We start from the raw sequence: 21,428 nt of genomic DNA on the forward strand, positions 1-21,428 counted from the left end.
ACTCCAGATTAAAAAAAAAACTCCCACAGGAAACTCACAGATTCATGAGAAACAAACTGATAAGCAGATAACGACCAAAATGTTTTTTTTTCCCCAATGCTAAAACTATCTTCCCCCAGTCCATGACACATTGAATTCATTAGTCTTCAGATCTTTTTGTTCTCTCTTTCAACCTGCTGTCTTAGTCTAAACCTCTTTACTTTACCGTTTTATACACCCACTCAATGCCCATAGTGAAACCTTTCAACTGCAAATTTGAAGCAGCAGGCACGCATACGTTTTGCTTAGGAAATTTAGACAATTTTAAGTGCTATTTCAACTTCTTTAAGAAATCACATATCCACTGCCACCACTACCACCACCATCAAGCTCCTTTTAAATTTTCTTCAGAAACAGATTTTTTCTTGCCTATGCCGCCTTAGCTAATAACACTTTACATTCCAATTTTACACATTTACCCAAAGCTCTTAATCTAGAGAACAGTTCACAATAAATTCCCCAATAGAGCTATTTTAAATTTCTTTGCACGCTTACATTTTCTATGCATGTGTAACCCTTAACATTTGTATTTATCACATTTGTTCAATGCTCATAAGTAAGTCAAAAAATGTATACAAAAATTTAAGTGATGGTGTACTTAAACTATATCCACCTGCCTATACCATGGTTATGCAACACAAAAGAGCTGAGAGAAAAATGTACGAGGAGAAAAGCAATAAGGCTTTTATTTTTCCCACAAGCGCTGTTGTGTCACCTTGGCACTTAACGGTTGTACTGGTGTAAGGCTATCTGTTAGCATGAGCAGATAAAACGCAGGGCTGTCGAGGTGGCACCCAGCCTACACACCAGCCATAATGCAGACGTCAGAGCTTTGGTGAAGGTTACACTGCCGGTAGCCCTTTGGTGCACTGTGTTTGATGAGGGACGCAGTGCGCCGGAGTCAACAGCAGCCACCCCCATCTGTCCTCCTTATACTTCTCCCCCATCCTGTTCCACCTACATGTTGACCCCCACCTACTGACTGCTGGAGCCCCTTTTCTCTCTGCGGACACCTGGAGGACAGGCAGCAGCGTAATGACTGTTATAACCAGGACACTCTATATTTGTTCACCGTGCCGCATCCCTGCAAATGGCTGTTAATGCTGCATTGTAAAGGTTGAACAAGTTCAGTAGGCCAAGATTATTTCTTTACAAAATGTGCACCCTTTACTACAGTTTTTTTATTACTGTGTGAGAATGGAGTTGAGAGTATGGGTGTCAATTTTAAGTGCATCTGTGTATTAGAGCTGTAACTATTTATAGATCGGTCCATTGAAAGAACATTTATCTGCAACTGTTTTGATAATTAATCAGGTTTCGGCTTCTCAAATGTGAGGATTTCTGCTTATCTCTGTCATAAATTATATTAAATGTAATATGCTTAGGTTGTACAAAACAAACAATTGGTCATCGTGGGCTGGTGGTCATTGTGACGTTTCAAATGATGAATCGACTGCATGTTAACTGATAATGAAAACAATCATTCGATGTGCCCATACCACATATACTATACAGTTAAATTAATTTATTTACCATTCTAGCTGCGTAGCTCATGCTTATTTTCATGCTTTCTTCTGTATGTTTTGTTTTTGCTTAAGTTGGGAGGGACAGTACTGCAATAGTTGTGGTGTGTGGGCTGCTGCTGCACAGTAATGCAGCCTCAAGCATGTAGCATCAAGCCCTTGTCTCTTGAGCAGAGGTCTTGATCAACATTTAGCATAAGAGCACTTCAAGTCAAACTTCTCCCTCTTCTTTTTTTTCTTTATCCTTCTGCTTCATCTGCCTCTTAATTATTTGCTCCTCGGGTGTTTGCTATGCTCATGTGTCTTTAGGCCTCATCTTTTATCTCTGCTGTATTTGGTAGTGTTGTGCAGTACTGCAGCTTGTCAGTAGAGGTTTCATTTCAAACTACAGGATCTTTATTTCTAAAGAGCACTAGCTATTAGAAACACTGCTGATTAAGATATAAAGCATCTAATAAAGGCAAGAAGACATATTTTGCTCAATGCAGACACTTCATGTGACTTGTTTTCTACATTTTTGTCAAAAACTATGGCTGTCTTTGTTGGGTTTCTGACAAGTAGGGGATATTTTTGCAGACGCTGCCTGTATGTTTTTATCCTGAACCCTGAAGTTCTACATCATAAAGACAGCAATTACTGTTGAGTTCAGCTTTGTGGTTATATTGGACCACTGCTTTTGGTAAATTATTCATTGACCAGTGTGCAGTTTAGTCCCATGGTGTAGTCACACACTCAAAGTCAATCAAAAATCTTGATGGGGTGACTGCTATTTAGCCAATTAGTTCACACTGGTCCAGACTGAAATAGCTCAACAACTATTGGATTTCCATTCAATTTTTACACACATTCATGGTCCCCAGACAATGAATCGTAATTCTTAATACTTTCATGAACCTCTGACTTTTCAGAGTCATCACGAAATTGTCGTTTGTCCATAACTTTGGTGAATGTTGGCATCCTAACATGCTACCTGCCCATATACCTGCTAATCAGGCTGATTTCAATATTTAGCCTAAAGGGCTAAAGCTGGTAGTCAGTTCCGAGTGTAAATGTTGTACTGTACTTTTCTATGTTCCTACATTTCTGTATTCGGGGATGATATAAGTAACTAGCTGATGCAACTTCTTTTTGTTTTGTCTGAATGTCAGACTCACAGGTCGTTCTGTCTGTTCGTGGACATGCTGTACCAAACACTAACCCCCAAGTGGGCATGTCACATTTTACCAATTTAGACATTATGCCATGGCATGATTTCTCTATTTTTAACTGTCCCCATTGTCTTCCACTATCTGTATAGGCTCTGACAAAGGACAAAGGCTAAGTTAACAAGGATAGGCTTGATTATACAGCTGGGGAAATTTTTGGGAGGGTGAAGCTCCTCCTCATCGCAGCATATATCAGTAAGTGAAAGGTCAATACTGTGTATATTCAGAAGTACAGGGTACAGCATAAACTAGAATGGCTTTGGAGGAGAGCCAGTATTGCTGTAGAGCTTTCCAAGAATGGTTGTAATGGCAACTGTGCGCCATTTGGTGTCTGGTGTGGCGAGAGCGAGGAGAGGAAGTGAGGAGTGTTGCTGAGGAGCATTTTGATGATGCGGGTTGCATATTGCTGAGCTGCGTTGTCAGGGTGTGCGTAAGCAGGGGCGCTTGACACCGATGTGGACTTTAATGCAGGACATGCAAAGCTGCAGGAGGAGTGCTTGTCTTGTCCCCCTGAGGAAAGTTTCAATCGATCTGTAGGTAGACTGGGAGGAGGAGGAGGCACAGACAAGCATAATGGTTAAGCAAGCAAAGCAATTGCTGTACCTGCTCATCTCTCATTCCTCCTGCCTCTCGTTTTTTTTTTTTTTTTGGGGGGGGGGGGCTGGGATGGGTCTTTGTTCCTGTGTTTGAAGGTGGGTGTATCAATTCAGTTCCCACCTCCCCCTTATCCCTCCTTCTCCCACTCCACTGCGGTGCTCTCCTTCTGGGCTGTCTATCTGCATGCTCTCTCTCTCTCTCTCTCTCTCTCTCTCTCTCTCTCTCTCTCTCTCTCTCTCTCTCTCTCTCTCTCTCTCACACACACGTTCCCTCACACTCTCCCCCCTGTTGGTTCCTCCGTCTGTGTCTGCCGCCATCAGACGCAGGGACCGATAATATCTGCTCCAACCCCCTCTCCTCCTCCTGTTTTTTGTACTCCTCCTCTCCTGCATTTCGCCCATTGTTTATTCACTTTGTGCATTAATCTACTACTGTGCCCTTCTGCTTGCCACAGGGTAGCCTTCCTTTCTCTTCAGTTTTTACTGCAACTCCAAAATGCTGTTTGGACTTTGCCTTTTACCTGCCAAGCCAAATTGTAGTTTCCTCTCTGTGTGGATCTTTATTGAGCCACCTCACTGATTGTTATCTGTATTCAGTTAGTGTCTGGACACGTCACTCTGCTCCCTGAGAGTGAGCTGCACAGCAGGCTGCATGCATCCTCCTTGCACCACACTGCAGTATAGTCTGCTGCTTGAATTAGACATAACTTACTGCTCCACGTCTGTGAGAAGACAAAGCTGCTTGGAGTCAGCTCAGAGTTGTTGTACAGTTTGAATATTAGCATGTGGCTCAGCCATGACTGTGCTGTACCAGTGAAAAAATCTTGGGAGGAACAAGGACGGGCTCTGTGGAGGGAGGAGCTGCTGTGGAAACTGCCTTGTCATTGGTTATGATGTGGTCTGCATGCCTGTAAAAGTCCGTTCGATTGGCCGGATCCTCACATTGAGCACAGCAGCTGCAGTTGTGAAGAACTACCCCCCCTCTCTTTCTGCCCTGTCTCTCCTTTTCCTACTTCTTCCCTTCACATTAATAACTGTCTGGGAATCATCGGTGGCGTGCACACGTGCTAGCCTTGCTGGCGATTTCAAGGACACTGCTTTTCACACTATATTTCCGCTTCATGTCAAGTTAGTCAATTACTTTCTGCTCCGTGGAGCTCAGGGGAGTTGAAGTGACGTCTCTGTCCTGCCTGCAATCTCTCTCCATCCCGTCTCTCCCTTTCTCTCTCTCTCTCGTATCACTTAATCAAGACATAGCTTGCCCTTTCCTGTTCATTGCTGCCTCCCTCCCTCCCTCCCTCCCTCCTGTATGCTCTGTTCCCCTATTTGTTTGTCCTCGCTTTATTCTCTTTGGCTCTTTCCCTTCCACCCTCCTGCCTCGTGGTCCTCACCGCCCTCCGTTTAAACAAGATCTACACAAGGTTGTCGCTTAACGTTTTTTCTCTTCAACAGGCTGCTGTTTTGTGAATGCCTTTGAATTAATGTTTGCCTTTCCGTGTTTGCAATCAACAGCAAGACAAGCAAGGACATGCAGAAGAGAGGTCAGTGAGGAGGATGACAACAGAGGAGCAGACAACAGCAAAGGAGGGATGAGAAAGAGACTGAAATAAGAGGAGGAAGTGGAACTCCAAAGTGCCTACTGCGAGGGGTTGTCTGCTGCTGTTTAGCTGCTGTCTGACTCTGCTGGATGAGGGCAGGACACTTCTAAGTGTGTGTTTGGCCTTGAATGGAGGCTATATTTTATCCTGATAGCCACAGAGTCATTCATCCCACGTTGCTGAGCTGCAGTGCCCACATACCCTGAGCTGAGCCGCCACCTCGTCTCATCAGTGCAAGGACACCGTCCCTGTAAGGTTCTGCTTTTTGTTCCTCTACAGAAACCTTCCTTTTCGGGCTGTTCAAACTTAACTAGCACCACAGTGACTGCCCCAGCCTTGGCCATGTTGACGTGAATGTAACAGTGACTTTCGGTGGGTGTCAGTTGATTCAGGTGAAGGCACGGACGCTCAGTGACATATCCAAGTATGCCAGAGTGATGTCCTCAGAGCAGTTCTTTCTTTTCTTTTCCTTCGAGACAGAGCTGGCCTCTGCTCACAGTGAACCCCCTGTATCTCACCCCAGTGAAACTTCAGCTGCCACTTTTCCTAGGAAGAACTAATAAACATCCTTGAAATACACCAACCAGAAGGACTCGCAGCCTATTTGCGCCGAGGAAAAATATTTTTACTTCTGTTTCCTCTGTGTTTTTGCTGGGGACTTTTTCTTGCATCACCATTAGTCACCCTTGCTCTCAGCAGACCGTTTTCCATCCATCTGTCTCCACCGCCGCTCAGTGTTTGTGAGCGGCTCTGATGGCTGTCAGCATGGCCATGGGACGGGACACCAAATGGCTGACCCTGGAAGTGTGTCGTGAGTTTCAGAGAGGCACCTGCTCGCGGTCTGATGCTGAGTGCAAGTTTGCCCACCCCTCCCGGAGCTGCCATGTGGAGAATGGCCGAGTCATCGCCTGCTTCGACTCCCTCAAGGTAACAAAGCGACAGACATTACACACATCAAATCCTTGCCGTACCCCATCTTGCTTGTTTAGATTTGTGTCAAGGCAGTTGATGACGCTGCATAGTATTGAACAAGCAGCTTGCCTGCTTATAGACACATAAACCTAAACACATACAAAGATACACACAAGCCATGGTTTCCTGTTGTGTTTTATGGCAAAGGTGAGGTGGTCCACCGTATGTGGCAACGCTATTTCACGCATCAAATGCCATATATTTAATGTGTGTGATCATTCTTTAGGGTGTTGTCTACAAAGTAAATTGTCCAAGAGAGGAGATGTGTCAGGATTAATTTCCTGGAAATTGTACAAACGATGTCAGTCGGTCAGTTGATCCAGTGTTTTTACCCCCACTCACTTTTTTCAAGCTATTTTTTGTCATAATCTTTCTAATTTTATTAGTATATTCTTTTGATTATGGGACTAGTAAGTATCGACATTTATCGTCACTTTATGTCCTTGTATTTTGTTGCAGGTTTTTGATATAATAAATTAGGGCTACCATGTTTGTTGTCTATATTAACCGTAAAAAACTAAGATGTCTTGCAGAATGATTTTAAACAACTTGATAGTACCAGCTTAAAGTTAGTCTAAAGCGATGAGTCTCAACTAAAGGTGGGTTAAAACATTTATCACATTGTCAGTAATATTTTGTCTTAGCAATTTATATCATAATGTAGTACATTTAAAACCTAAAGATGAAATATCTAAATGTGGATGACATGGTAATTTATGCTATGCTTAGATAGTATATTATAGAGAGGAAGAGGGAGAGAGAGTGGGGTGACACACAAAGATCTTGACTGATTAAAGCCTGTAACATTGAGGTTATGTCATATGTGTCCCATAGGTCACTAATGAAGGATCAATCAAGGCACTTTGTTACATTAATTTAGAAATCCTGTAAATCATATATTACCATCATGCCTGCACTGATGTAATACATCTAGATGTATTATAGGGAAGTTACCACTGTATAAATGCTATTGAAAAGTCTCTGATGGCAGACAAATATCAGCTCATGTGTGTAAAAGATAACACCCTACAAATTATATGTTATATGATAGCAATGCATGGAATTGCCTCCATGGCATAGCTGACGTTATCTTCTCTTTTCTCCCACTGACTCGCACAAATATCAAACATTAAATTAAATTTGAACTGTCCAGCTATTTATTTTTTATTCTTTACATAAATAGAGTAATCTTTGCCATCTTTACCTATGCTGAAATCAAACACCTACATCACAGATGTCCAGTCATCATGCCCGGTTGCTGAAAGTTAATCCATTCCATCTAGCCAATCAGAATTGAGGACTTTGCATCGTCATGGTATATGACATATCCCAACCCTAATTCAAACCAGGCAAATTATCATGATTCTCTATGCCTGCACACATATACGGTAGATATGTATAACGTTGTCAGAAGGTATTTGTTGTTTCCATTCGCCCGAGCATATTCTCTCGTAAAGCCACTTCGCTGACGGTCTGTCAGTCCATCGGTGATGAGGGCTTGTCAGTCGTGCTGCTTCAACATCATCGCAGCTGCTCTCCTGTCTCTCCAGCTCTCTTCATACACGGCGGAAAAACTAACAGTCTGAGATGTGACGATGCTTTACAGTATTTTAGAAGAGCTCCGACTATCAATGACCAATTGCGGTAAAACAGAGGACAGACTGTTGCAGTGTCGGCGTGTGTGTATACGTGTGTGCTTGTGAGAGGTTTTGCTCGACCAGCTTTCTTGCAGGGAAAAGTGAGACCCAGACAAGGGGCTTTCTGTCTGAGTGCAGCTGCTGTCTCCTCGTTTATTGAGTTAGAATTTATTATTCAGCCATTTTTCTGTGTAATGTCCTCCAGAGCAGGAGGGAGATGGAGAGGGAGAGGGAGAGAGAGGGAGAGAAACGGAGAGGGGGGCCTAGCAACAGCACAGGAGTGCGTACCCATTGGATAGTTTGATCTTCCTGAGTGGCACGGCTGTTTTTAGCACAGAGCAACAGCCTGGCTCTGTATTGGTTGCATTGATGGGAGAAAGATATGAGATGCTTTGAACCAAAGGCAGTGAACAAGCATTAAAGGCCACATTTGGTTGTTTGAAGCCCCTGGGTCATGTTGTTAGTGTGAGAAAGAACTGAAGTTGGAGACGGTTGAAGGTCAAAGTGGCGTTCTTCATCAGGAACTGCAGCAGGGCTTTAGTGCCAGCACGATATACAAACAATCACCTCTTCAGAACAGTGTTTCTATCCCCATTGTTGTTCGGGATTATACTCAGCCAACAGCCGTTGTTTTTGGTTGACTGACTAGAAAAAACAAAGACGCACCTCGCTCTGTCCCCAACAGGGCCAGCATCACTCCTTCCTCCCGGTGTCCGCCCACCCCTCCCTTCTTTGTTAATTTTATGGATTTATCTGCTAATGGCCTCCCTCCTCACTGTCCCTCCCATATCTGGCATCTCCAGCCCAGTCCGAGCCGACCGCTGTCATTCCGCGTTGCGCCCCCATTAGCTCTGTCTGGTCGGTCTGAACCTGCTGCAGGGGAGGGAGGGGGAAGCTCACCGCCTAGTTTTTTTTACCTTGTTAACTGGAGTGCTGCTGTCATCTCCAATGATTAGTGTGGACATCACATCTGCCCAACATACAGGAGAATCAACACCAGTGGCACTTTTGGGTGACATCACTTTGTAGATGATTAATTAATTCTTTTCTCCGTTTTTTTTTTTGTTTTTTTTTGGTTCATAACATAACGGAAATAAGATAGAAATGCCCTACACAAGCCAAAGATGACTCCTTTTAAATGCTTCTTTTGTCCAGTTTCTAACCCCTCAGCATGCTGAGTGTGTTAGCATGCTTACATTTGATTTAGCATTAAACCCTAAGTACAGCTGAGGGTGGTGAGAATGTCAGTAGTTTTGCATGTATTTGATCATAAACCAAAGTATTGAACGGACTGATGATGGTGCTACGTGAAAGGCCAGAGGATCACCAGAGTTATTAGGATTCATGAGCTGAGCACCTGGACATCTGGACCAGTCCATCCAACAGCCCTTCAGATATTTCACTAAAAACCCAAAATGTCAGCCTCATGGTGGTGCTGGATCAAGAGTCAGGAGATCACCAAAATGATTAGGATCCATCTGCTGGGGAACATGAATGTCTATATACAATTTCATGTTAATACATCGAGCAATTGTCGAGATATGTCAGTCTGAACCAAAGTGTTGGACAGACTGATAGTGCCATTGATTGATAATTGAGTCAAATAATGGACTAATTATTTCATCTCTACATGTTGTCACATATGGGAATGAGCCCAGACTCGAGCCAGGTGATCCTGGAACTGAAGAAAAACATCAAGTCTGTCCCACGTTAATATAGAATTTAATGCAACCCTAAAAATGTTAAGATCTGTGCAGTCTATCGATATCCCATCTCTCTGCTCTCTCTGAATGCATCAGCAGTGAACCGCTGTATTAACAGGGACTTTCTCTGTGTTGCGTATTGTGTTGCCATGGCTACCGAAAGGAGATTCCTGACCCAATACTCTCCTCAACACTGCTTTTCATTGGCCTCTGTCTTTACACCAGCCTTTATAGCTTTTATAAAACTTTCCATCTGTATCAGTGTTCATGTTATCAGAGCGCAATATTCAGACATTAATTTGGTCCAATTTTCTTTATTTCATTATTTTTTTAAGCACACATATAAAATACATCATTAGGTTGATGGGTGCCTTTCTTTCCCCATACTGAGCAGGCTTGCTGGGCTTATGGGACTCACTCGTCATTACAGACTCATCCCTGAACACACAGCTTGCTGATGCAAAGCTTGCTCACATCCCCGGTGTAGGTGAGAGTGTTTATGTATGCCTGTGAACCATCCCAGCCGTCTCTTCAGGCTGCTACATGTCAGCTTGTGCATCTTTCTTCTGGCGTGTGAGCTTGTGTGAATCCCAAATGAATGCTGATGTAGGAGACGCTGCGTTTACCTCCTGTCCGATATAGATCTCCTGCTGCTTTTTTAAGGTGTCCTCTTCTCCGCATGACATCATCCGTTGCCGTCAGAGTCTCTGCACCATGACGTCAGTTTGTCTTACGAGTTTTTTGTTTTCCGTTGTCGGTTGTAGCTCATGGTCACCTAATGAGAGCTGCCTTGTGTGGGTGTGGTTTGATGACAGAGCATGTTGATGACACTTAGTGGAGGTAGTTTAGCGGGTTAACAGCTCATCTGCAGGGGCAGACAGCTGCTGGCGGCCCAGGGGTTTAATGGAGACTGCAGTTTTTCCTCTGAGTGTGTGTTGACCTGCAGTGTTTCTGCAGCACCATCTTCACCTTCCCCACAGTCTCTGGCAGGGAGGAAGGACACTGCCTTAATGACATTCTGGGGCAAAACGAATTGCTTTTAGATAAATGGCTCAAAATCTGATTTAGGGTTTGTCAAGAAGCCAAAGATGACAGGTAAAAATGAGGATAAAGAACGTCTGATCAAAATGGTTTGTGGCAGAGGTTGCTGAATCAGGACAAGCCTCAGCTGAGTAAAATGCAGAATTTCAACAACCCAAGTCAGTATTAGGTTATTGAGGTGTTTGTTTTGCATCCACAGTTTCACTTTGGATGTAACATATTGCATTGATCACTTAATTATTTTTCAATATAGAAATATTTCCAAAAGTCCGAGAGTTGTAGCGTTATCAGATGAACTGGAACTGCAGTTATGTATTGTTCAACTTGCATCCAATAATCGGTTTAATGTATAGCCCCAAATATTGTTGACCTCTGGAAAGGGCATCGCTCAAATACGTGCCTGCTTTGGTTATAGTCATACATACAAACTGTCTCCCGTCACTGTTTAAGCCTGCATGTGCTGAGTGAAGCTCTGCATACAGAACAAATAGAAACGCTTTGACTATGCACAGAAGCCCCACAGTAGAGTACCGGCTGCTCAGCCAACATGGCTCATGCTGCATTTTTTAATGAAGGGTCATGAATAGTTCCCTGTTTTCATCATATTAAATGTTTAACAGTCAACGCAGAGCACATGTTTTTAATATTTCATTGTAGTTATTGAGACACGTTGTTCTAATAGGAAAGTGCATTTATTCCTAAAAACTGTCCTTCCCTTGACTGGAGTTTAAACCTCATGCCAGTAAACCCTGTTCTGATCCCCTGGAGGTGAAGAGTAATAAAAGATCATCTAAAGATCAATAATTACAGATAAGTTTCCCAACTGTATGTATTGTTAGTTACTTTAAGTATTAAGATTTTACATACAAAACATATGATGAGTTTACAGAATAAAGCACATTGCATTATTATATATTAAGCTACACAACATTATGTAAAATAGTAAAACTGAACTCCATCTTGACTGCCTACATCTAGTCTGATATATAGAATTGTTTCACACTCACAGGTTGCATTTTCTGCAGTATGTCAACGACATTCTGCTGATAATACTTAAATACTTTTGCTAAATTACAATTTTTAAAGCCGGACATTTTCTTTTAACGGAATATCCATACTACTACTTGCTACTCTTACTTAATGGTCTACTGCGCAGGATTTAGTGGTGTGTAGCAGTGAGGTAGCAACTGAATACTCCTCTCCTAACCCTCCCCTTCTAAGGGTGTGGGAGAACCTATGTAGGCCACGAACAATTCTGTAGAACCACTGTTTGGTTTGTTCATTCTGGGCTACTGTAGAAACACTGCAGTGAAACATGGTGATTCTCTGGACGATGACTCGCTCCCTCTGCAGATATAAAGAGTTCAGGAATGAATAGAGAATATCTAATCAATACAGAATTTCTTAAACACATAATTAAAAACATATTGAGATATTTGCAAATACAAATATTGAAAATACAACAGCTGCTGATATACCTCCAATAGATATTATATGGGATGCATTTAAGACACATTTAAGAGGGATAATGATGTCATTTTCAGTTAAAATGAAGCCAAAACTACATAAGGAGATTGACTGAGTAGAAAAATCAATGAATCCTCTCTGACATATTCATAAACAAACTAATGCCAAGGATGACTTTGCAAGATTGCAGAAATGAAAGACAGATGATTATAATCTTCTGCTCAGGTTAGGTCATTAGCTTTCAGTGTTTCAGTACGTAGCTGTATATATTTCAAAATGCTGAAAAAAAAAAAGGTTATCCAATGGGATGGCAGGTTATGTTTTCCTCCCTTGTTTTCAAGAGGCTCATTTTAAAACACTGGGAAACAAAAACTCAGAGACAGCTAGTAACCTGTGGCATGGTTTGAAAGGGACTGGGAACTAATGTGAGGTGTGTGTCTGCATGTGGGGTGTGTGTTTGTATAGGGTAGGGGGTTGGATAAGAGGTATATGTGTTACTTTTAAGATGAATGAATGTTACATGAATGTACACGTCTCTTGTTTTGTGTTGTGTGTCTTTTGTATGTTGTGTATGTTATGTCTTGTGTTCCTGGGTTTGTATATACAACCTTACACAATGCATTATTATATAGAGATTTTAAGCAAAACCCCATGGTGGAAAGCATAAAATTTAGTAAAGATGATTATTTAAACAAAAGAGAGAGAGAGAATGGGACAGATGGAAGGACAACCCGCAAACATAATGCAGGTCGCAGCGTGTTAAAATATATTATGAAGAAAGTAAGCTTGCTAGTCTCTATTTTCAATAGACAAGTAATGTGTGCTGCGGTCAGCCACTTACACTTGTAAATATTTATTTTTCTCTTTCTGGAAAGGAGCTTATTTATTGGACTGCTAACTACCAGGCAGAGATGCAGGATCTGTTGTTCAGGCCGCTGAGAGTGGAGCATATGTTTTCACTCTGCAGCTTTATCTCTTGTCAGCAAAGTTTATCTGGCTTCTGCTGTGCCTCCGTGGAAAAATCCAAAGCTGGCTCGAATTCTTCACCTGTCATTTCACATTGCTTTAGAAAATGACTACTAGAAAATGAAAAGATGAAGAAACTGTTTGATTGTAGTAAGTAGAAGTAGAAAGAACAGACAGCTTTGAATTACCGCCGGTTAAATGTCTACATTACTGTTTTGCTCTGGTTGTTGTTGATTTCAGCAGAGCGTTTGTTACATTTAATGAACATTTTTAGAAAGTGGTTGCACATTTCTCATGAATAATCCAAAGTGCAGCCTTCTGGGACTTCATTAGTGCTTTATTCCACCAGAATTCATCGTACATAGTTCTGCTCTGTAAACACGTGCATCCCTCTTGATGTTTGGTTTAACAAATTGTATTTGATTACATGGATGAGATCAACTAAACGTAGATTACAGTATTCTCATCCCTCTACATTGGGACTGTAAAATGTCAGCCCTTGGCCCGCTCTCATCTTTCCTCTTTCCTCTCTCCTCCACAGGGGCGCTGCACACGCGAGAACTGCAAATACCTGCACCCACCTCCACACCTGAAAACCCAGCTGGAGATCAATGGGAGGAACAACCTGATCCAGCAGAAGGCCGCTGCAGCCATGTTGGCTCAACAGATGCAGTTCATGCTGCCTGGAGCACAGTTGCAGCCCATAGTGAGCAGTCAACACTAAAGCTAGGATTTTTCAATAATGCATTAGAAGAAGGGTCATTTATTTGTCAAACTACTAACACTGCACTGTGAGGGATGATCTGGTCAGTGCAGAGTTATTTTTCTAATAATAGAATCATATTTGTACTCCCTGCTGGTGTTGGCATGAATCTCTGTTACATTTTTTCCGACTTCTGTCCTCCGTATAAAATAGGGAATAAAAAATTTAGCATTCTTCTGTCTATTATTTAGAGATGAAAGCAGAAGTTGCTCGCTTTGCTTGCTGTCCATTTACAGTGAGAATTATATAAAGAAAGATCTGCCAAATATAACCTGTAAGGTGATTTTAAATTAATAAAATATTTGAAAATATACTTAATTAAGGCCATGTGGCGCATCAGTTTTGATTTATTTTAGTTTTTGTCTTGTCTTTGGTTAAAACTCTTATTCACTTGGAAAGTCCAGAATAATTATAATTCTGTGCTCTTTTAATTAGCAATAGTGAAGGTAGCTTTGGAAGACCTGTCTAAGTCTTTGGAAACGTGTAATTTGCTGAATATGAAAAGTGGTGATCTTTCATATATTATTCATGCATTTTTCTTAATGTTTGAAGTAATAGTATAGCTGGAGGTAAAAACACCCACATTCCTGGTTATGTTACCATCAGTCCTCTCTTAAAGCAAAAGGAAGCTCTGCTATAACTTATTTTGTCTCTCTCATCGCTGCCATTCTCTGCTTTCTTCAGACAACATTCCCAGTGACGCCCTCCCTGGCAACGAGTCCCAGTATGGCATTCAGTCCATATCTGAGCCACATGGGCCCAGGCATGGGCTTGATGCCTGAGCTGCTGCCCAGTACTCCCCTGCTGGTCCCTGGGAGTCCCACCGGCCTTGCAGCCATGGCCAACGGCACCTCCGCACAAAAACATGTGCGCACAGACAAGCTGGAGGTATGCGGCCTGCGTGCAGTTGTTGTGTTGCTATGTTTGGCCCGAGTATGATGAAAGGTAAATGTTGATCAGTGCTCCCGATGACCCTGCCAGGTTTGTCGAGAATTCCAGCGCGGTAACTGCACGAGGGGTGAGAGCGACTGCCGCTACGCTCACCCCCTGGAGGCTGGCATGGTGGACTGCAGCGAGAATTCGGTCATTGTCTGCATGGACTATATTAAAGGCCGCTGCAGCCGAGACAAATGCAAGTACTTCCATCCCCCGGCTCACCTGCAGGCCAGGATCAAGGCTGCACAGCACCAAGCCAGTCAAACCACAGCGTCCGCAGCCTTGGTGAGTCCTTCTCAACACTGTGACTTAGAACATCAGCTGCTTGTGTATGATACAATGGACAGAAAAAACCACAGGTGTAAACCAATCCTCTCTTTCTTAAAAAGTTACAAATCAAAATTCGCCATATCTGCTTAACACAGCAGTGAAACAGGAGAGCATTTTCTTGTTCTCTACTTGGATATTGTTTACTGATGCAATGAAGCATCCGGGTATCACAGTATCCCTCAGGCAGCTTGAAATTTGATAATGTAGTCTGGGGATTATGTTTTTCATGAATGTCTGCTGCTGTGCATGTGTCTGAGCCTGTGCTCTCGGTGAAGCAAGCTACAAGGGCTAAAGTTAGCATTGTGAGCAACTGTAACATAATCAGGTCAATCTGCAGAGCTGATGCTGAAAAACAAGAAAACCAGTACTGGAAAAGTTACTAAATAGTAAAATGAAAGGGATTACAAACAAATGTATCCAAGGTTTATACATTCTGGCACTAGTTTTTGTTGATGCAGCTGCTAATGCTGTATGCTGGTGAATGACTGTACTGCTGCTGGTAGTGCCAGTCTGAATTGTCACCAGTGGTTCACATTTTCATTGATCTGATCTTACATTAGTCAAGATTCTCAGGCAGGATAATTGAAAACTAAGTATGACATTTTAGTGGCAGTTTGTCATCACATGCTAAAATGTGATATGTGTATATATTCATGTTATAGTTATAGTACCCTGTTCTCTTGGCGATGTTCCTCTGAAATTTGATGTTTCAGCACAGGCCCCATTAGTGAATGAAATCATAGCAATCCCAGTTTGCTCTTGGCCTGACCTCTGGGCTGTCCTACATCACTTCAGCTAATCTTACATACTGCAGTGTCCTCTTGTGGTGGTAAACAGAAACATCCACATCAAGTGGATGATGATGCACTTATAGATACTGTATATTTACTCTGTGTAAACATCAGCTAAGGCTATTCTTTTGTTTCAGGGAAATTGTTGATATTCTCTAAGCACACATTTTGTGACCAGTGTTTAAAGATCTCTCCTCCTTCCTCTGGCTTTCTTCCCGGCCAGGCTCTGCCTCCAGGTGCCATGCAGCCGCTACCAAAGAGGCCGATCTTAGAGAAGAGCAACGGAGCTGCTGCCACTGTCTTCAACCCCAGCATGTTCCACTACCAGCAAGCCCTGGCTAACATGCAGCTCCAGCAACCAGCCTTCATCCCCACTGGTGAGTCTCGACACGCAATAGCAACACTGAAACATAGCCCGTACAGTGTTTACCTTACCATGCATGCAGGAGGTAAACTGGAATCATTAACCCTTGGAAAGTTGCTGCAGATAAATGCAAGGGTTTTTTTTTATATTTAATGATAAGGTCATGTTGTGGGTTACAGGAAGTCACGGGTGTAGTGGTAACAGTATGCACTCTGTGCCTGTGCAAAGCTTCTCTGAAGTTTAACTGCTCACCTTTACCCCTTTTATCACGCCACGCTTCACTTCCTCCCTTGTGTTGCTTCCATCTGCTTCACTCTTGCTTGACACGTGATGAGAGTTGTTGAAGCTACAAACAAAGTCAGAGAATGCACAAAAAATAATGATGTCAGAAGGCCTTTATATGAGGCTACCGGTGCGTTCATTGGTGGCTGCATGAACTGCAGGTTTGTTTAGCCTATCAGATATTGAAAATCTTAGAAGTCCTAATTATTTAATAGCATAGTTTTGGCTGAAAGTAGCAGTAAGTCATAGAAGCAGCATAAACAAAAAAAATGAGACAGAGCAAAGGAGAGCCAACACCGGTCCATCTGCTCTTAACCATGTTGAAGATTTAAATGATTGTAATTTTCATCCATGGTTTTTGAGTGTTTTGCTAACGTGTGCTTATTAGCTGACATCAGGAGAGCCTTGATTTTAAGGGTTTAATTTAGATTGGAGGGACGGGTTTGCTGAAAATGTATGAACACATTTTACTGGATTAAATTAGCACTGAAACAATTAGTGAAGTAACTGATTGATTGACAGAGAATTCATTGCCAACAGTCTCTGAAACTGCTTAATCATTTAACTGATTTATCAAGAAAAAGATATTTTTTGGTTCTAGCCTCTCAAATGTGAGGATTGGCTGATTTTCTCTGTTGTTTTTTTTTTTTACCAGTAATTGTAACTTGAGTATCAGGTGTTGAGGTTTTGTCTAAAATGATATGTACTTTAAAAGTGTCACTTTGGGCTGTCAGAGTTTGTGTTTGCTTCTGCACTGGAGACAGCTGTGCCAGGAGGCGTGGTGTTTTCAGGTTGTACACATACATACACATGCAAAATCTTCACTTAGACTCAAGGATGAGCTGACTAAATGTTGGTGGTCTAAGGTGAACGTGACCTTTGACTGGTGACTGGTTGGAGGAGGCATACAACCATGAGGCTGTAATTCTCATTTTTACTATTTTCTGATTATTCATAGGTGAAATAATTAATGAAAATACTCAATAGTTGCTCATTAGTCAGTAAAGGAGACCAGTGGAAAAAAAAATTTAACTTATAAAGACATGAAATAACATTTTGGTCACATATATTTGGTCACTACTAGATATCAACACTGAAAAAGATATTTTCACTTCACATCAAGCGGATGGTAACTGCAAAGAAACAGTGGCTAGTGAAATGTTTGAAGTCTGTCAGACATGAATTATTGATGTGCCGCGTGCCCAAATTATACAACATGGAGGTCTGCAGCCAAACACCCACATACTGTACCTGTTCCATGCAGAGGGGAGAGTTTGCTGTTTGCTCGTGCACATTTAGTTTCATCTTCATTTCTTGCTGCATGGATAAACCACTCCTGCAACGTGCTGATCAAAGCTTCAGCGTCTTGTCTGCCCATCAGCTGACGGCAGCGCTCTCATTAGTAGTGTGTGTTTGTGTGTGTTGGTACTAATTGACAGCCTCAATGTTGCTTGTGTTTTCTGCCCTAACCTGAACCCGTTAACCTGCTGTTGCCAGTTACAGCTTCTTCTTTACTACAACTCTTTGTCCTCTTTGTTTTCTTTTTGTCCCCCTCTTGCTGCCTGTCTTGTCTGTTCACATCCATTTTTTTCCCTCACATATAGCTATACATAATGTGACGGGCGCTGTTCTGTGCATGATGCCCTCAGGAGCTATTGGTGGGTCAGCTGTAACTATGCAATATATATATGTTGGTGGACCAGTCGCTTTTTTAATGATTGATTGATTAATTGAATGACAACATGGTCATACTGTTAGCACGTTTTAGCCATCAACTAAAAATCATTTATGCACTACAGTACTGCCAACGGCTCTCCAAAGCCATAACTTATTAAGATGAAAATTGTAGTCTTTTGTGGGAAAGGAGACAGGAAACTCAAACCTTGCCTTACCTTGTCTCGTGCCTTAAACCCTTAGACCGCCAGGGCATGCCAAAAGAATAGATAATGTTTCGAAAACTCTCTCTTATGCATCCAAAGAAGTTTTGACTCATATTTTGAACCTGAAGCTCAGAAAATCCACAACATGAATGATGTGATCATTTCTTGCCTGAGAAAAGGAGCTTTAAAAGCAGTCTTTGCTCATAACTGTATAACTGTTAACGAGTTCAGGTTATAACTGATGATAATGTCACTGAGGGAGAGTAAAGGTGACCATATGTTGATGCAGCACCTCTTCCTAACAAGCTCCAAGTTTCCCTAAGTTGATTTTTATACCACCCTGTGCTGAAAAGAAACCAGTGGTTGGACAGCAGTGTACTGTAAAGTATATGAAATGTGCAGGTAATAAGCTCAAACTGCTATGGTCCTTCAAAGCTGTCAGTTTTGAGGTACATTATACCATTGGGAGAACATACCACAAATGACTGTGTCAGCTACTGAAGCCCGTAGCTGTTCATTTTGGAGCTTTCAGCCCATTGTCCTTTTCCTTGCATCAAGTGTGTGCTATCATGTGGCTCTCTGCAATCACATTAATGTCCTATTTGTTTAACAAGCCATGCTTTGTCATTTCAACTCTGTGCACGCATGCTTGGGTGTGCATGTGTGTGCACGCGTACTGTATGTGTGCTTGAAGGTGTAGGCAGCTCAGGTGGGTCAAGGAAGCCGGACGAGGGCCAGCAGTCGACGCTCTCGCTGTAATAAATCCTCCACCTGTACCAGCCCCTTTAAACCTCCCACAAACTACGCTCAACAGGTCTTAACTGAGTGTGTAGTTAAGTGTTTCCCAGTTGTCATTGTGGCTGTGTGATAAAAATGCTCACAAATATGACACTAAAGATATCAGAGTAAATAAATTCTTTTTGAACTATTTAGTCATTTTACATGATTTTAAAATCTTTTCAGTACATTTAATACGGTATGTGACAGTCTAGAGGTGTTAACAGCGATCTTCCCCTACAGAGAGATACACACACACACACACACACACACACACACACACACACACACACACACACACACACACACACACACACACAGAGCAGGCAGATACAGTGTCAGTTGTGGTGATGCTGATCGGAATTGTAGTCATGAATCTTGTAGATAGTAATGATGAAAGGTGCCTGAAGAGTGTCGTGCTGTTGTGTGTATGTGTGCAGGTGTGTGTGTGTGTGTGTGTGTGTGTGTGTGTGTGTGTGTGTGTGTGTGTGTGAGTGTGAGTGACCACCTCTCTTCATTCATTTCCTGACTTGTCTTTGTGTTCTCCATCCACACCATGTCTACCACCACTGCATTCTGATATTATGACCATATTACACCACATTTGGAAATAATTTCATTCAATAAACTTTTTGTCATCAAAAGCAGAAACTCAGGAGGCAGAAAAAAGAAAAATGAATGTTTCCGTGTGTCTGTTGCTGGTGTAAGTTTCTAGGGTGTCTTATGTTGCTGCTGGTGGGAAAGGAGAATATTTGCACCTGCTGTGATCGCAGTTCAGCTTTCTTATCTTTGTCTCATCTTTGGTCCAGCTGTGAATTCTACTGCTTAAAGGTCCAGTGTGTCGAATTTACACTGATATCTTGGCAGAAAAGGAATCTCATAATTATGTTTACATTATTGTATAATGTCAGAGAAAAAAACAATCATTGTGTTTTTGTAACCTTATAATGAGTTCATGTTTCTATAGTAGCCCAGAATGGACAAACCAAACACTAGCTCTAGAGAGCACATTTAGCAAACTGTAGGTTCTCAAGGGAGGGTGAGGTGAGGGTTATTCAGGCGGTTGTAATCTGCAACCTCACTGCTAGATGCCACTAATCCTACAGACTGGATCTTGAAAACAGAACTCCAGTGATTCAGCATTGCACTTCTGAGAAGTTGATGGATTCACAAGAGATAGAATCAAATAAAAGGTTGAGATATCCTCACTTTTAGTCCCAAGATCCAAAAACACTAGATCCTACATTTCCCATAATGCAACAAAAAGCATAATTCTTAAGACTCTCTCTACCTGGTAAAGGCACTCATCTTGTAAAGTCCAGGTCGTCAGTTTATAACACAATCGTTCTGTAAAAGGCTCTGAACACCCACACAGGTGTTTTCATTGACTCTGATGGATAAGATCAATCTGATTTTCCTAGATTATTTGTTCTAATAAGAATGGTAATCATGTATGATGTCCCACCACAACAGGCACAACAAAAACAGCAGACGTGTGAGTGACATGTCCATTAAGCATCGTTGTATAGACTCCTTTAAAAGAGGCCTGATCAACCAACATAAATGAAAACACTTGAGTGGGTGGATCAAAAGTATACAGGGGCTTAAAAAAAAATCTCAAAGCCGAGATGACCCCTGCTGACACCATCAGGATATTTTCTCAGACATTTTGAAAAATGTCTTAGTCGTCCTCCCAGTGACGAGTAGACTGACGGAGTGAGACATTAGTGTGTGTGTGTGTGTGTGTGTGTGTGTGTGTGTGTGTGTGTGTGTGTGTGTGTGTGTGTGTGTGTGTGTGTGTGTGTGTGTGTGTTACAGCATAGTCATGAATTTAATGCAGTATGTAAGTGAGATATTGAAATCTATCTTGCAAAGCCAGTCAGTCACTAAATCACAAAATTATCATGAGTTAAACTGAACCTGCAGGTGTTGAACTGTATTTTTATTAAAATCGACCGTCACCTTCCAGCTGTGACATAATTGAGAAGGGCTTTTTCTCTGATGGATCATTTGCTCCCTCCATACACACATGCGCCCCGTCCATTTGAATACAATTATCAGATACTCCAGTCTGATTTGATTGTATGATTGTGTATTGCCTTGTTTGTTTAACAACCATTTGTTGGTGAAACAATGCATTTTCTTTTATTTTGCAACCGGTTGGCTAATTAAATATGTAATTTTCTTTATCTCTGTTTTGTTTGCATGTGTCTTGATACTTGTTCAAATTCATCCTGGCAATATCACTTGACTTGTGCCATGACTTTTGATCCGACACATTTTGCCATGGTAACCATATCATTCCTGTTCCCCCTCCTCCCCGCCCACATCCTCGTCCTCTGTCTTTCGTCTGACTCGCCTGAATAAAAGTTCCCATGATGCACGGTGCCACCACCTCCACTGTTTCGTCGGCTTCGACCCCAGTCACCAATGTTCCTTTCGCTGAATCTGCCGCCTCGAATCAGGTTTGCTCTTTCATTTCAGTTCTCTTTTATTTTAGCTCAGGAGGGTCTGAGTCTAAGTTCATAGTCCTCTTTCATCAGGTTAAAGAAACACCT

The 21,428-nt window shown here is 42.0% G+C and overlaps 1 protein-coding gene across 6 annotated transcripts in view; it reads left to right on the top strand.

Moving 5' to 3' along the window:
- mbnl3 (muscleblind-like splicing regulator 3) overlaps positions 1 to 21,428 on the top strand; it is a 153,944-nt gene that overhangs the window by 2,484 nt on the left and 130,032 nt on the right. For 3 of the 6 annotated variants that reach the window (XR_011602170.1, XM_070962353.1, XM_070962355.1), the window contains 5 exons: positions 4,876 to 5,888; positions 13,289 to 13,453; positions 14,195 to 14,398; positions 14,492 to 14,731; positions 15,791 to 15,944. Coding sequence is in view for 5 of the 6 variants with exons in the window: in XM_070962353.1 (XP_070818454.1) it covers positions 5,715 to 5,888; positions 13,289 to 13,453; positions 14,195 to 14,398; positions 14,492 to 14,731; positions 15,791 to 15,944 (937 nt within the window). In the remaining variant the exon portion in view is untranslated. Of the gene's footprint in view, positions 1 to 4,660; positions 4,785 to 4,875; positions 5,889 to 13,288; positions 13,454 to 14,194; positions 14,399 to 14,491; positions 14,732 to 15,790; positions 15,945 to 21,240; positions 21,336 to 21,428 lie in introns of those variants that run through there. The other 3 variants (XM_070962356.1, XM_070962357.1, XM_070962354.1) reach the window with 2 other exon arrangements.

Source organism: Chaetodon trifascialis, chromosome 5 (assembly GCF_039877785.1).
Source record: "Chaetodon trifascialis isolate fChaTrf1 chromosome 5, fChaTrf1.hap1, whole genome shotgun sequence".
NCBI classification, from domain to species: domain Eukaryota; kingdom Metazoa; phylum Chordata; class Actinopteri; order Chaetodontiformes; family Chaetodontidae; genus Chaetodon; species Chaetodon trifascialis.